This window comes from Juglans microcarpa x Juglans regia, chromosome 5D (genome assembly GCF_004785595.1).
Source record: "Juglans microcarpa x Juglans regia isolate MS1-56 chromosome 5D, Jm3101_v1.0, whole genome shotgun sequence".
NCBI classification, from domain to species: domain Eukaryota; kingdom Viridiplantae; phylum Streptophyta; class Magnoliopsida; order Fagales; family Juglandaceae; genus Juglans; species Juglans microcarpa x Juglans regia.
Window position 1 is genome coordinate 32,472,279 of NC_054602.1, and position 16,307 is coordinate 32,488,585.

The window sequence follows — 16,307 nt, forward strand, 5'->3', positions numbered from 1 at the left end:
ACGTCTCGTGCCTCAAAAAGAAGTTAGGGTCCCAGATCCAAGCCCTTCCCTCCTTACCACCCGTCAATGCTACTAGAGAAGTCCAACCCGAACCTGAAGCAATGTCTGATCGGCATCTCAAATGGCAGGGGCACCGCACAGTCACCGAAGTGTTGATCAAATGGGTGGGGCTTTGGTCGAAGATAACAACTGGGAGGTGCTTGGGGGGCTTCGAGAACTTTACCCACACTTTGTGGGCGAGGTTCTTTGAGTGGGGGAGTCTGTAATGAGGCCCAGGTGTAAAAACAAATCTTATGGGGGCCCAAGTGTTATGTTGCCAATTCGGTCCATTTCATTAAGCCTCAGAATCAAAACACAGCATTGAAAGGGGGAAAAGAGGTGACGTGCTAGGTAGAATGAAACACTGTGTTTCATTTTTAAGTGTTCTAGAATCTTGTTTGTTATTTTCAAATTGTTACTCATGACTAGATTACACTATGTAATTCAATATTTTACAGTACATGTCTCTTTTGTTAATTAGTCTAATTTGTTAGCCCTGGAAAGTATAAGAGAAGGTAGAATTGCGTGGAAGATTATTATGAAAAGCCTTGTAAGAACTTTGTTCATCTGGAGGTTGGGATTTGCCTCGAACCATTTCTTAGTTATCAATACAATTCCACAATTTCTCCATTTTAATTTCCAGTCATAATTCCTTACATTCAAATTTGTGGATTCATTACAATTGAATATTCATAATTTGACAAGACTTGAATACACGATTTGACTCCCCTAGGTTGAAGACAGCAACAAGAGTTCTTCGCTTCTCAAATACATTCACAAGAAGATTCCCGTGCTTTGTACACAATGATTGTGGGTATGGAGGGTCGATTCCCGAACGTCTCGAGAGATTGATCGATGAATGTTATCAAAACAAAAACTTTTGCACGTACTCTATAGTTTGATTTTGATTCGTTTGCATGTGGTCGTATTTATTTCGTTTTTGGTTCAATCTCAAGGCTTTGTTTTTTGTTTTGTTTCTCTTCCTTTCCTCTTGAAAACCTGCATAAATTACCAGCTAGAATAACCCCATGCATGCAAAGCCAAGGAAGTAGTAGGAAATTAAGTTCAACAAATTTATGATTTCTATGATGTGATTGATCATACAGGCAATATTAATTATGTATACTTGTCTTTTTTTCTTTTTTGAAATAAAAGATATTTATTAAAATCTAACTTTTGGGGATTATATATCAAATATATGGGAAATTATGTCGCTAAAAAGCATTTTCATTTTCATTTTTTATTTTTTTAAAGTTGGGATTAATTTTACTATTAACGCCACAATATAATTCGATTGGTTCTTCTTTAGTCCGGGATATCATTATTTATCTCTGATCCACCCCACCCCTCTTTTGTTCAGATCACTTCAGGGCATGATAGCAACTTCTTTCTCCAATACCCCCCGTACGTGGTCCTTACTCTCTGAACAATTTTACCTCGTGCTAGAAAAGTATTTACTCTCAGTATTTGGCTCATATCTGAAAACCTTTAGATTAGAACATTTAATATTAAGAAAATCCATATATTCTTAATTATTATTGTTGTGGTACTTTTCATCTCATCCTCTCCATCTAGTAGTACTATTTTCGTAATAATTAGCATGTTGGCTGCCGGGGACCTGGGTTCTCATGTCATCACTACATTTTTTTTTTTTTTTTTTGAGATATTTTAAGGAAGGAGACCTGGGTCCCATTTTCCCACCAGGCCGCCTTGTTTATAAATTACAAATACGATATAAGAAAACTATGGAAGTATACCGGTGGCTGATTCTGAAAGAAAGATCCGACTTGGGCTCTCTTTTTTGCGTTTTTCTCGACCTTTTTCTAGCTTTGTCGTGGTCTGTATTTTATTGCCAAGTTTGATTGGCAATAGTTATAGATAGGAATGAGGATCGATTTTATTGGAGTCAGATCCTCCTAAATTCGACTCTTACTCCGATTTGTATATGTTTTGATCTAATTCTAATTCCAACAAGTCGGAGTTAGAATCGGAAAGGAATAGGATTTAGACTTTCAGTTTTGAGCTTTTTTTAGTTTTATATTTAGCCCATTTTAAAAAAAAAAAAATTTACAACTTTTCAAATTTCAAATTTTTCAAGAAATTTAAAACTATATAACTATACTAGTATATATGATAAGTATATAGATAAATATATATTTTTATAACATATGTACAATATCAGAGTCGGATTCAGAGTCGGAGGGCAAAGTTGGAGTCAGAGTCAAAGCATAAAGTCGGAGTTGGTATCAGTCTAGTGATACCTCCGACTCCGACTCCGAATGAAAAATTAAAAAAAAAAAAAAAAGGGGACTCCTACTCTATTTTGTCGGAATCGGAACGAAGCTGGATTTGGAATCGGATTTTTCGAATTTTTGCTCAGCCCTAGTAATAGACTATAGGACCATACTACTCTTCTATCCAGCATGTATTGCTGGACATGTCTCTTAGTGTAATTACATTTTTTTTCTTTTAAATTTTTTTTAAACATAGTTAAATATTTTTAAAAAAAAAAAAAAATATATATATATATATATATACACAAATATACTAATAGTAACTTATTTAAAAATTTAAAAAAAATACAGTATTCTAGCTATCAAATCCAAGAGGAAAACTAGCATTTTCCAAAATAATATTATGGTTTAGTTCATTGCACTAGAGCAGTTGGATTGGATTATTCCCTCACGGGAAAGTTAGCTACGTACAGTCATCTATCAGCTTAATTTCTTTCGATCTAGCTGGATGTATAGAGTTGATGTGCTATTTACAATTTGGTGACACACTGTTTATTTTGAAATTCATTATAATTATAAAACATTAAAATACAGTATACTTTTTTTCTAGCTGCTACATCAATAATGTGCTTGGTATATAAATAAATAGACTTGCAAATATATTTTTTAATAACGCCACAAAAAAATTGCCAGGGTTGCTAGAGTCAAAATCTCGAAGCTGCATGTGATATCATACCATTACCAACCAACCCCTTCATGATGTCATGCCTGGGATCCAAATTGTATTGATATGGTTGCACTATAAAAGGGCATCAAACCCAAGAGGCAGAGCCATGCAACCATTTGAATTGCCCGTGCGTGCATGCAAGGTCTTGCACTAGTTATAATGGGCGAAGAGGTGGTGGTCTTTGGTGTTTGGGTAAGCCCTTACAGTTGCAGAGTAGAGACTGCTCTGAGAGTGAAAGGAGTACCCTACAGATACATTGAAGAAGATTTAGGCAACAAGAGTCCTTTGCTTCTCAAATATGACCCCATCCATGAGAAAGTTCCCGTGCTTGTACACAATGGAAATCCTATTGCAGAGTCCCTTGTGATTCTTGAATACATTGATGAGACCTGGCCGCAAGGTTTTCCCATATTGCCTAAAGATCCTTACGAGAGAGCCACTGCATGTTTCTGGTCCAAGTTCATTGACGACAAGATAAATCTATACATACAAACACACACACATGATATATATATATGAGTTTTGCTATGTACAAGCAAATTTGCGTACCAATCTGCATATTAATATTGTTGCTTTCATTTTCTAAATTCAAATTAGTATTGTTTTCAATAAAATCTACTTTTTGACCATTCATATTGAATGGATGCGCGTATTAATGCGCATAATCGCTTACAATTAGATTTTTCTTATATATATATATATATATATATATGTGTGTGTATGTATTATTACTCTCAAGGAGACCAGCATCCTGCATTGTTTGAAGATTAAATAGAAGTTTTTGTCTTTTATAATAAATTATAAGGAATTTCAATTATAATATTGACTAATTTTAAATTCAGATATGACTAGATCCTTTTTTAGTCCTTACTTATTGTTATTTTTATTGTTATTTTTCTATTTTTTTGCATTGTATGCCTGCAATAACGCAAGCTTGCTGGGGTGAAGGAGAAGCGAGTGATAAGGCAGTGGAAGAAGCAACTGAGCTTCTAATGTTTCTGGAGAATGAGCTAATTAAGGAAAAGAGGCTCTTTGGAGGAGAGAGGATTGGAATGGTAGACATAGCAGCTAATACCGTCTGAAGGCCTTTGATCTTCTTTTCTTTTTATTTTGTCCTTTAATTGACGCTGTTAATTAGTCTTAAAGGTGCTTGATCAAAAAGTCAGTTATTAAATTGATAGAGTAATATCTTCTTGTCTATTTAATAGAGTAATATCTTCTTGTCTATCTTACCATCATTTTCCTAACAACCATTGTGCCTGCCTTTCGACTCTTGCACATCAAGCTAATCCTACAACTTATTCCCAAGTCGTGCATCACTCACATTGGCTGCCTAACTCAAAGCCATAGAATCTAATCATACATGGTCTCTTGAACCCCTTCCACCTTACAGGAAACCTATTGGATGCAAAGTGGGTATTCAAAACCATACTAGAGGCCAATGGATCCAATGAGCAATATCATAAAGCTTGTCTCGTGGCTAAGGAATACACTCAAGTTGGAGGACTTGATTATCATAAAACATTTGCTTTTGTGGCAAAACTGGTCATAATACGGTGTGTTCTCACTATAGTACTCGTAATCGGTCTCCTTATCAATTAGATGTCAACAACGTATTTCTTCATGGCAATCTTGATGAAGAACTCTACATAACACCTCACTAGATTATTGCAACAAGGGGAGACCCGTGTCTATTACCTTCAAAATTCTCTTTATGGCCTCAAGCAAGCTTCTCACAACTAATTCTCCAAGTTCTCATCTATTTTAGTTACTGTTGGGTTTCGATATTCCCAAGTTGATTACTCACTCTACACACTCGCTCAAGGTTCATCCTTTATTATTATCCTTGTTTATGTTGATAACCTCCTTGTAGCAAGTAATGATGCCCTTCATTTTGTCCAAAATCTTGAATTTCATGAACATACCAAACATATTGAGATCAACTACCACATTGTTAGTGAAAAATTACTATCTCGACTTATCTACACCGTCCACATTTTCATTGTAAATCAACTTGTCAATATCTTCACCAAAACCTTGGGTCGTGAACACTTTTAGAGTTTAGCATCCAAGTTTGACATTACGGATCTTCGTACTCCAACTTGAGAGGGATCGGTATCACCAATATTGTGGGGGCATATTAGGATATTGCTTTGTTGCATCATATATTTCCATTTAGATTGTATAGCCAGCTATAGTCAACTGATTCCCTCTTTAATGTTCCATATATTATAGGATTTGTTTCCCTTTGCTTTGTACTATATATATATATATATATATATATATATATATATACACATGTTTGACTAATGACATATAGAAAAAGTTGTCAATGGCTGCCCCTCTGAACTTTAACATAAAGAAAGGCATGACCTCAATCAGTTCAAGCTCTCACAAAATCCGTGTAAACTTAAATAGCGGACTTTAATCCCCAACAAGTGACTCATTCAGTCTCTTCCAGCAACAATTTCAAAACTCTAAAATTCTTCTACAACTTCCCCACGATAAACTCTAGTACTAGAACTTTAGTGGCATCACTGTTAAACTCACTAACAGATCAATGAATGCACCGAGGTGGTACTCTATGCATAGAAGAGGAAATTCTTCTACGGATCTCATGAGTATCAAGCGAACTTTTTGTGGAAGATTTAGTCTGGTTTGAATAGTGAGATGAGATGAGATGAGATGATCTGTGAATAGTAATGAAATGGTTTGAGTTAAGCTTTTTATGGGGTTTTTGTTGGGTTTGTAGAGCTTAGTTTAGTGTTGTGGTGGTCTGACTTGATGACACGACCCGACAATGATTTGTTATGATTTTTTGAGTGGATCTTCAATGAGGCTTGGCGCTATTTTTGACTCAGGAAGCGCCAGACAAAAGGTTCGCTCGACTCTCGCTCAACATTCAGCTCGAGCGAAGCTCAAATAAAGTTCACTTGAGTTTCGCTCGACAGTAGGCTCGAGTGAAGCTTAAACAAAAAGTTTGCTCGAAAGTCGCTTGACTTGGCACTTGAGCGAACACCAAATAGAGAGTTCGCTCGATATGCGCTCGACATTCCGCTCAAGCAAATATCATAGAAAAGTGAAAATTAAAGTTTTCGTCATGTAATCCTATAAATATGTTTATTATGAACAGTATGGCCACAATGAATAGTAATATTTTGCCCTAAAGTGTATCTTGTAATTCCTCAACATAATAAAATCATCTGTAACTCTGTGGACGTAGGAACATTGTCGAACCACGTAAATTTATGTCGTATGATTGATTGTTTATTTATTTTTTGTGTACTTTTACTTCTTTATCATCCTTTTTCACAACAGTTTTGAAAAAATAGAGAAAAAGTTAAATCAAAATATTATAAAGTTAAAATCTTAATATAATATAATTTTTTTAATATAATTTTTGTTTTAAGATTTAAAAAAATTGAATTATTTTTTATGTTTTGCTTGGAAGTTTGAAAAAGTTATAATGATTAGGTAATGATTAGATGTAAAGGTTAAAATTTTAAATTAAAAATTATTTATATTTACGATGTTTAGATATTGAGATGAGATAAGATGAGAGTATCTTGATACCAAATAGACCAAACGTCAAGCCAACTCATGTACCATGTATAATCCTCGAACTGTACATATCACAATTAGAGTATTATTCCTGCTCCACGATCCGTCACCTCGCTTTTCTTGGGTGAGATCATCAATGACCTATGTATATGAAAGGTTGACTGGTGCGTATTAGCATATAGTTTAGTCCATTGCCATAAGGCAAATCGGATTCGATTATATTCCTGCTCATGACGTGGTCTATTACCTCACTTTTTTTTCTTTTATGGTGAGGAGATCATCATCAATGACCTATAGTTTCAAAAGCTCTACTGATCATTGGAGGATATAATTTGTCAATTAAGAACCAGTATCGGTTTGGAATTTTAAATACAATAAAGTTAGTCTGCCGCCCCAACCATATCGTTCAATTTGACCACTTGTCAAAAAAAAAAAAATTCTTTTTATTTAGTAATTAAGAAAGTGATTTTAAGTGTATTGATGTATTTTTTTATTTTTTAAAAATATTTAAAAAATATGAATGAAAAAAACACTAATTTTATGCTAGCGGTTACTTGAGCGCACGCTAGTGCTACTCTTTTAAATACAGAAACCACGCCGCCTGCTTCTTGTTTCGTTTGGTTCCTTAACTCCTCTTAACTCATCTCAACTGATCATCACAACTTTTTCAAATTTCAACACAAAATATAATAAACAATTCAATTTTTTCAAAATCTAAAATAATAATAATATTAAAAAATAACATTTTAACAATATTTTATCATCTCAACTCAACTCATTTCAACATCCAAATACAATCTTAACGAGGGGATAACAAGTTACAGAGAATTAAACAATAATATAAGCATTGACCAGAAAAGGAAAGAAATTAAGCTCCATATCTGAAAACAAATAATATCTCAACATGAAGATCTGATCTTAAATCGTTGCTCTATAAAAAGGGCATCGATCTGCCCCCCAAAAGGTACCATCGAGTACTTATACTATACATAAGATAATGGCAGAAGATCATGAGGTGGTGGTATTTGGTGCTTGGGCAAGCCCTTATAGTCGCAGGATAGAGGCTGCTCTTAAACTGAAAGGAGTGCCCTACAAATACATTGAAGAAGATTTAGGCAAAAAGAGTCCTTCGCTTCTCAAATACAACCCCATCCACAAGAAGATTCCCGTCCTCGTACACAATGGAAAGCCTATCGCGGAGTCCCTTGTTATTCTTGAATACATCGATGAAACTTGGCAGGAGGGCTATCCCTCACTCATGCCCAAAGATCCTTATCAGAGATCCCTTGCACGTTTCTGGGCCAAGTTCATTGACGACAAGGTACGTAATAATATTACTCTAATTATATAGCTTTTCATTATTAATTTTCATGGCAGTTTGAGTCCGTCCAAGCTCAAATTATCTATCTTCATCTTATAAAAGCAAGTCATACAACTAATTGAAGAAGTGAAATGAAGAAAAAGCACTGCAGATCATAACAAAACTTGCGTTTTTTTTTTTTTTTTTTCCAGTGCATGCCTGCGATACGGAAAGCTTGCTGGGGCGAAGAGCAAGAGCGTGAGAAGGCTGGGGAAGAAGTAGCAGAACTACTAAAATTACTGGAGAAGGAGCTCAAGGAGAAGAGATTCTTTGGGGGAGAGAACATAAGAATGGTAGACATTGCTGCAAACATCATAGGCTTCTCGCTTGGAGCTTATGAAGAAGCTTCTGGGGTAAAGTTAATGACAAGAGAGAAATTTCCTAAACTCTGCAACTGGAGGGATGAGTTCATGAGCAACAGTGCTGCTATCAAGGAAAATGCACCTCCCAGAGAGGAACTCATTTCCTTTCTACGAAATTACTTTCGTAAAAATAATAGTTAATAATCCTGCACCAATGTAATAAATAGGCTTGATTTCTCTTACGATCAAGTTTGTAATTTCATTAATATTTTAATTTGTCTATCATAATTAGTGTTGGATTTTGTTTAATTAATTTGGAATCGTTCGTATAAATAAATGCCATGAATGTTCTTAATTTGCTCCATCACCCGCCCGGTGCTTTTGCAGCAAGCAAGGTCGCGGAATGATCCTCCAACTTATGACATCTTTTTCTATAATAGAACAGCTAAAATACTAAACCCAAAATTTCCATTGATTCCAATTGACATCAATGATCACAATAGTGATCTTCACCATCGCCCATTAGTTGCGGTTTGGAAAATGAGATGAAATACGATGAGATGATTTTAAATAAAAGTTAAATAAAATATTAGTAGAATATTATTTTTTAATATTATTATTGTTTTGAAATATGAAAAAAAATGAATTGTTTATTATATTTTATATGAAAATTTAAAAAATTTGTAATGATGAGATGAGGTTAAACATTTTCACTATCTAAACGAGGCTTGTCTTCGATTAAAATTTTGGCATCTTTTACTTTTAGGCATCATTTGTTTTCACAAATGAGATGAGTTAAGATTAAAGTTAAAAGCTGAATAAAATATTGTTAGAATATATATTTTTAATATTATTCTTGTTTTGGGATTTGAAAAAGTTGAATTGTTTATTTTATTTTATGTAGAAACTTGAAAAGATTATAATAATTAAATGAGATTAGATAAATTGAGATGAGTTGTGAAAATAAACGAGATTAAAAACTTTTAGATTTGATATTGTTTTAAATTTTTAGTTTTCTTTTTATATTTGGTTTTTTATAGTTTTTTTCTTCTTCTTCTTTTTTTTAATAGATTTATTTTTTAAATAATCTTTCACTTTTTCATAGTATTTTTAAGTTTTATAATTTTTAATACAAGCGACGCACATGATGTTAAGCCGTTTAACAAAAATAAGACCCATCATCATAAAAAATTAATTTTTTATATTAATTCTAGATGATCCCTTTTTTTCTTTAAAGAAATGCACAAATGTTATACAACTTAAAACTTTTGTGAAATTTATATAAGTTGACTTTTGGGCGGAGTTTGTACGTCATTTTATAGGTGCGAAATTTTGTCGTAAGCAAAACATTTTTCTTTGATTAATGATACTTTTTACAACAATTTTACAACATTTTATCATTTAAATTCTTATTATTTTATAATATGATATTAGATTATTAGAGATTATTTATTAAATTTTACTTATAAATCTATTATTTAATATTATATTATTAGATGATAAGAAGATGATGAAAAAATAAATAATGAACAAATTTATTCTATTAGTATTAGAAAAGTTATATTCATAATTGCTGCACATTATATATCATATTTTTTTTTATTAAATATGGGATATATAGATGATAAATAAAAAATTTTAATAAATTTAAAAAGAATAAAATAAAATAAAAAATTTAAAAATATATGTGTGAAGTGTGTGATATATGATGTGTCGAAAGATAAGTACTAGAACTAATGGTATTAATGTATTGGACAAAATTAGACGAAGAGAGAGAGGTGGGGGGACGGGAAGGGAAATCTACATCGAGCGACGAAACGTTGCAGGACAGACATAGACGTAAACGACGACGGAGCCGGACAAACATTGCCGGTTGTTTGTGGTGCCGTACGTCCCCTCCCAACGTCGACGTCTTGATCACCATCAAAAGCAATTCTGTCCTATAATTCTTTATTTCTTGAGACAGGTATTTCTATGTCCGTTGATTCCCTTTCACTTCAATTCGATCCCCGTCCTCTTTCCTTCAAGGCTCAAGTTCGTGCGAATCTCATATGCTCTACTCATTCAAGAGCCGTGTTCTCCTAAACGTGCCGCTTTTATTCTTTGTATAATGTATGTGATTATTGTTTCAACTTTTCTAGGGCTGCGATCAGACCTGGCTCTTCGAGTTGCTGGTTGAGAATTATGTGATTTTTTAATTTATTCCCGGGTTTGTTCATGATTTAATTCTCTATTGTGTAATTATAGATTATCGAGGTAAAACTTAGCGCCTGGTTCCTCTGCCATTGGAGGGGAGGGGAAACTATGAAATTCTCTGTTATTATATATTGGGAAACCACTGAATAGAGTAGGCTTTTCATAATTCAATGAAGAAATAGACAATTGGAAATTATCTTAGCCTGACTCGTTTCCCTTGTATATATATGAATTATTTTTTAAACAGTGGTTTAGAGTGGTTCATGAAGCCCATCCACGTAATCCATATGTTGGCCAATGGAATTGGATTAAGGCTTGGTTCAGTTGAGACCTCCTCATTTGGCAAACAAGGTTGCTTTAATTGTATCGTGTAACGATATGTTTTGTTTTGTCAAATTTCCTTGGATGCTTGTGTGATCTCAGCTAGTGGGTTTCTGCTTTCGGTACTATCAAGTGGTTAATTTAGCTGGTGTTTGTAAGATACCTAGTGTTGGCTTGTTTGTTGGCTGCTAAAGTTTTTGAGATAACAGTTTGCCAAACTGTGATTCGTTAATCCTGCCACAGTGGAGAAGTTTCCTATATGTATGTAGGTAAATTACCATTGGAGTATAGATTATTGGATCTCTTAAGTTTTGCTTTTATTAACCTAATCTCCCGTCCATTATGCTATTATCCTTCAATTTTTTATGTCTTTATTAAACTAATATTCAATTTTACTCTATTGCACCGTTTTATACAACGTCCTAATGTTAAGAAGATTTTATTGTCTCTGTATCATTGCTAAACTTATTTACCATGAATTTGTGTGAGGAAATTTCCTTCATTTAAATTGTTTATTTGTTAATTCATCTTTTATCTTTCAGGGTCAATGGCTTCTTCTGCAGACTCATGGATGAAGGAATATAATGAAGCAGTAAAACTTGCTGATGATATCAATGGCATGGTATCTGAACGGAGTTCATTGCCTGCATCAGGACCAGACGCTCAGCGTCATGCATCTGCCATAAGAAGGAAGATCACGATTTTAGGGACCAGACTTGATAGTTTACAGTCCCTTTTGTTGAAGCTCCCTGGAAAGCAGCCAATGTAAGATTTCTTTATTTACTGTATCTAATCTTTTATGAAAAGGAATGGTTTTACCGCAAAATAGATTTAGGAGGAAAAATGTTGTCTTGCATGTTTTCCTTTTCCTTATGCTCGTAATGTTTGTATATTTACTCCAGTTATCTGGTGTAATAATGTGCTATTGTTGTGCATATGTTCCCATGAGGAAGGTTCCCGCATTAATACATATGGTGTGCTGGCGATTCATTTGATCCTTTTGTGATGAGTAGTTCATTACTTTGATGGAAACTCTTTTTTTTTTTTTTTCTTTTGGCTTGAAATTTTTTGCATTGCTATTTTAAGAAGGATTTGATCTAGTGCTCATCTCATGTTTTTTGCTCTTGATAGCCTTTAGCCCAATTTATTGTGGTGATAAGTCTTCAAAATCTCATTTGTTTTCTGATCAAAATCAGGGCACTACATCAAACTTTGGACCCTGTATTGAGGCAAAAAAGATTGTATATTGGCAGTTTATGTGAATACAGGTTTAAGTTTGTAAGATATTTTTTCTTTTCCAAATTAAAAGAACTTAATAAAAAAAGTACAAAGATCATGCATCCTAGTACTCGAGCATGACATGGACATCATATGGAGGTAAATGAAGTAAAAAAAGTTTTGTAACTGAAACAGCTAACTGGTTGATACTTTTGCTGTATAATAGAAGTCTCACCTCTTAACTTCTGGGCGCTGGATTTTGTGGTGTTGGGAAAGTTCATGACTTGAACTGCTATGTTCTACCATGAAGTCAAATTGGGGGGATAGTGAGAATCAGAAGAGGTGGTTTCAAATATCTGGGTTTTCCTTTATAAATCTTCACAATATCCTTCTTCTATTAGTCACCTGCAGTCTGTACCCATGATAAACAAAGTTTATGTTTGGTGAATCCAATCCTTGATGTTTTATCCAAACAAATTTGAGGTTGCTGATTTTAGCCTTTGTAGGTAAGAATTTTTATGTCTATATCTTGTTGGTACACCTGCTCTTCACTGTTCGACTGAAAAGTATACTCCAATATTTATCAGTTGCTTGGGTTGGTGTTCCAGAGAAGCTTTCTGGTTGTTGTTACCTAAAGTTCATTGATCTGCTTGTGGTGATACACAGATCGGAGAAGGAGATGAATCGTCGTAAGGACATGCATGCAAGTTTGAGGTCAAAAGTTAATCAGATGGCTTCAACATTGAACATGTCAAACTTTGCAAACAGGGACAGCTTACTTGGCCCAGAAGTAAAGCCAGCCGATGCCTTGAGCAGAACAGTTGGCCTGGACAACTCTGGCCTTGTTGGGCTTCAACGACAGGTCATGAAAGGCAAGTTGCTAATCAATTATTGAGGAAAATACGTTCCTATGGTATGTTGTATTGCCTATGTTTCTGCAATGTTGATTTTTTATGTGGTATGTTCTTGAAGCAGAGCAAGATGAGGGTCTTGGGAAGTTGGAGGAGACTGTCATAAGTACAAAACACATTGCATTAGCAGTCAATGAAGAACTTGACCTACACACTAGACTGATTGTATGTGATTTCTTCTGCCATGTTTATTTGTTTAGTTACCTGACGTTTCTTTTTTTTTTCGTCTTTGAGTGTCATTTAGAATTAAATAGTTGGTGATACTGTGTTACCGTGAATATTCAATTCCTTGCTCCTCCATTTTGCAGGATGACTTGGACCAACATGTTGATGTTACAGACAGTAGGTTACGGGTAATAATACACTCAGTCTCTACTTCTAACTGGCAACCAAAACCCTTCTTTAGCAAGTGACATAATTGCAAAATGTAACAACAGAATAAAATAATTTTCGTTGCCTTTGTTAAATTGAGGTTATTGTAGATAGCTATCATCACATACAATATATATATATATATGTATGTATGTAGTACTTAAGGTGGGTGAATTTTAACCATGTTTCTTTTGTGGTCTCTGCCATTGTCACAACAGCGGGTTCAGAAGCATTTGGCGATTTTGAATAAGCGCACCAAGGGTGGTTGCTCTTGCATGTCCATGCTCTTGTCAGTTATTGGGATCGTGGTTCTAGTTGCTGTCATATGGTTGTTGATAAAATATCTGTAACAACAATGGCAAGCCCTGCCACGTCTCTTTGTTATGGCACGAATCAGGTTTAATTGTTCATATGATGGTTCTAACAAAATAGTTGGCTTCTTGTACTATGGTTCTTTGTTTGTGAAACGGAATGTCTGAGGTGTTAAGATACTTTCTAACTTTCTTCTGTAATCGGCTTATAGATAAATAAATATATATATATATATATATATATATATATATATATATATATAAACACACACACACATATACATGACACCTTTTGTCGTATTAGTGACAGCCATGGCTTTCATGCTCACCCGTGAGATCATGCAGCTGGTATATCATTTGATCATGTTGCTCTTTGGTATTTGCACAATTTACCAGAACTGTGATGGTTATAGTAAATTGATGCACAATAAACCCCTGGGGTTTGGCTCAAGTGGTTCCCTGGGCTTGGGGTATGCTCTCCCTGGGTCGAAGGTTCAAATCACTTTAGGTGCAAACAATCTCTAGAGCCATCGGACGGAGGGATTTTTCTCTTGAATTACCCGAGATGTACTTGCGGAAAATTTCTTGCCAAGGGTATATGCACCCTGGAATTAGTCGGGACGCTAATCCTGGACACCCAGTGCCAATAAAAAAAAATAGATGCACAATATATCATTTGATGTCCAATGTTGTAGTAATCAGAACATGCAATACTTCACTTTTTGTTCTGCAGTTATAGGATAAATACCCTTCTCAACGGAACTTTTATACTTCGTACAAGTATAATTATTTCCAGAAAGTGCTTCTTTGAGGAAGCTTGTTTCGATTGTGAGCTGAAAAAGTTGCCATTCGGTTTTCTCTTCGGTGGATTCAACTGTTCAGTCCATCTCAGTCACCGCCACTCGAAGCCACCCTTCTCTGGCCAACATGAGCGTTTCCATCTTGCTTCATTGAGCGGTTCTTCACCTTTGGATTTGTCATTGGTTAGAGTTGTTAATAATTAATAATGAGTGCGGTATGATTAACGATTATAGATGGCCGACATTATTAGTGTGATGGGTCTTATTTGCAACATTCTTGATATATAATCATGTGTTATTATTATTCACTGCCACACTTAACAGCTTTTTCTTTCTTTTTTTATAGGGTGTGGGTAATGAATAGTGGCTAATGGGAATATTAATTCTTTAATAAAACTCGGTTTTGAAACAATATTATTACAGACTAATGTACTGTTGCAAATGGTTTGCGCTTTTTGAGATTTTGGTGCATGGTTATAAATTTATCTATAAATCTCTATATATTGTTTTGTGAATGGTGATCAAATTAATATTTTTCAAGAAAAAAAAAAAACTACATCTTGCATCCTCCAATTCTTATCCCTTTTACAAGCCAATACGTACATAACCAAACTACTAGATACTTTTGATCACAAGTTGCAACTTCATACTACTATTTTTCTTCATATTATAGCACCGTCCGTCCAATTATGACTGTCGAAAATGATGAAAAAGCTATAATGTAATACATATATGATAATAAGATTATAACATGGTGATTTCTCTCAACTCTCTCTCTAGGATGAGTTCTCTCTACCTCTCATGTGGGTTATTCCCCTCTTAGTAGAATTCCCCTCCAAACCTCCTCAAATACCCATCAAACATCCAGACTTCACAACTCTCCCCTAACTCTCAAACGCATCCAGCCTTCATAACTCTCTCATAAAACACTTCCAGCCTCTTCAGTATACCTCCACCACAAAGAACTTCAGCACACAACACGTCAAATGTGTCATCACAACAATCCGACATTGACAAGCTTATAAGGCAAGCAGAAGCTTTAACATGGAGTGATCTCCAACTTGAACCAGAGGAGGCCTTGTCAATCACTTTTCCAATTTAACTCTGGTAGGGAAGTTGATCTTCAAAACCCTTGAACAAACACACTTTTCATGCAACAAAAAACTCATAATTGAAGATATAAACATCAATACCTTCCTATTTACATTTCCAAATCAACAAGATAAGGAGATAGGGTGCTAGCCAACCATCCATGGAATTTCAAGGGATATCATTAGGTCCTAAGGCACTGGCCACCAGGGCTCAGTATACATGAAGTAGCTCTGAACTATACTGTCTTTTGGGTTCAAATCCATGGACTCCTCATGGAAATGCTGACAATCCGTAATTCCGTAATGCTGAGAAAATAGGACAAGTTCTAGGAAACCTCATTGAAGTAGATAAAGCTTCTATATTTGGTGTAGTGCTTGGAAGATATCTGCGTATGAAGGTGGAAATCAACATCGAAAAACCTCTTCCAAAAGGTTTTGATTTGGCAAGGCCAAACCGTGAACTGAAGAAGAAATTGATCAAATATGAAAGGCTTTCTGAATTCTGTTATGCTTATGGATGTCTAGGACACTTAGCTCAAGCTTGCCCTTCGTTTTCTGTTGTACCCGAAATCTCTCAATATGAGCCATGGATGAGGGCTGAAAATACCACCTTTGGCAGACGTAATGAAGACCAAATTCCTCAAAGAACCCCACTGCCCCCAATCCGCATCAGGGAACCCTTAACATCTCCTCCATTGGACAAGATCTCCACCATTGGGTTGTGTGTATATTAGACCCTGTTCATAACCTTCAAATCTTAGATACTGACGTCCACAAGTTTCAATCGGTGGATTCCACCGGTGGATGTAGCATCACTCCTTTTTTTAGGGTTGCTCTACAACCACCGTTGGAGGCTTCCGTTAG

The 16,307-nt window shown here is 34.9% G+C and overlaps 3 protein-coding genes across 6 annotated transcripts; all 3 read left to right on the plus strand.

Annotated features, from left to right (window-relative positions):
* The first annotated feature begins 3,130 nt into the window (after nucleotides 1-3,130).
* Nucleotides 3,131-4,082, plus strand: LOC121265914 (glutathione S-transferase U8-like). Its single transcript, XM_041169577.1, has 2 exons — nucleotides 3,131-3,474; nucleotides 3,912-4,082. The coding sequence occupies exons 1-2, from the start codon at nucleotides 3,136-3,138 to the stop codon at nucleotides 4,080-4,082; spliced, it is 510 nt and encodes a 169-aa protein (XP_041025511.1). The 5' UTR covers nucleotides 3,131-3,135.
* Nucleotides 4,083-7,558: 3,476 nt separating this feature from the next.
* LOC121266191 (glutathione S-transferase U8-like) lies at nucleotides 7,559-8,559 on the plus strand. The gene is made up of 2 exons (XM_041169943.1): nucleotides 7,559-7,882; nucleotides 8,074-8,559. The coding sequence occupies exons 1-2, from the start codon at nucleotides 7,559-7,561 to the stop codon at nucleotides 8,422-8,424; spliced, it is 675 nt and encodes a 224-aa protein (XP_041025877.1). The 3' UTR covers nucleotides 8,425-8,559.
* Nucleotides 8,560-9,961: 1,402 nt separating this feature from the next.
* On the plus strand, nucleotides 9,962-13,753 carry LOC121266189 (syntaxin-52-like). 4 transcript variants are annotated; one of them, XM_041169941.1, is made up of 6 exons: nucleotides 9,962-10,263; nucleotides 11,283-11,505; nucleotides 12,625-12,830; nucleotides 12,934-13,034; nucleotides 13,178-13,222; nucleotides 13,460-13,753. In XM_041169941.1, the coding sequence occupies exons 2-6, from the start codon at nucleotides 11,288-11,290 to the stop codon at nucleotides 13,589-13,591; spliced, it is 702 nt and encodes a 233-aa protein (XP_041025875.1). In that variant the 5' UTR covers nucleotides 9,962-10,263; nucleotides 11,283-11,287; the 3' UTR covers nucleotides 13,592-13,753. The 4 variants fall into 4 exon arrangements, with proteins under 4 accessions (XP_041025875.1, XP_041025874.1, XP_041025876.1 ...); XM_041169940.1 differs by having other exon boundaries at nucleotides 9,962-10,189; XM_041169942.1 differs by lacking the exon at nucleotides 9,962-10,263 and adding an exon at nucleotides 10,311-10,335.
* Nucleotides 13,754-16,307: the final 2,554 nt, after the last annotated feature.

Bases quoted from the DNA above. Each gene is read 5' to 3' on its own strand.
- LOC121266191 (XM_041169943.1), top strand. From the start codon at position 7,559: ATGGCAGAAGATCATGAGGTGGTGGTATTTGGTGCTTGGGCAAGCCCT. The intron at 7,883-8,073 runs GTACGTAATAAT...TTTTTTTTCCAG, and splicing joins CCAAGTTCATTGACGACAAG to TGCATGCCTGCGATACGGAA.
- LOC121265914 (XM_041169577.1), top strand. From the start codon at position 3,136: ATGCAAGGTCTTGCACTAGTTATAATGGGCGAAGAGGTGGTGGTCTTT. The intron at 3,475-3,911 runs ATAAATCTATAC...ATTTTTTTGCAT, and splicing joins CCAAGTTCATTGACGACAAG to TGTATGCCTGCAATAACGCA.
- LOC121266189 (XM_041169939.1), top strand. From the start codon at position 10,647: ATGAATTATTTTTTAAACAGTGGTTTAGAGTGGTTCATGAAGCCCATC. The intron at 11,506-12,624 runs GTAAGATTTCTT...GGTGATACACAG, and splicing joins CTCCCTGGAAAGCAGCCAAT to ATCGGAGAAGGAGATGAATC. The intron at 13,035-13,177 runs GTATGTGATTTC...TCCATTTTGCAG, and splicing joins ACCTACACACTAGACTGATT to GATGACTTGGACCAACATGT.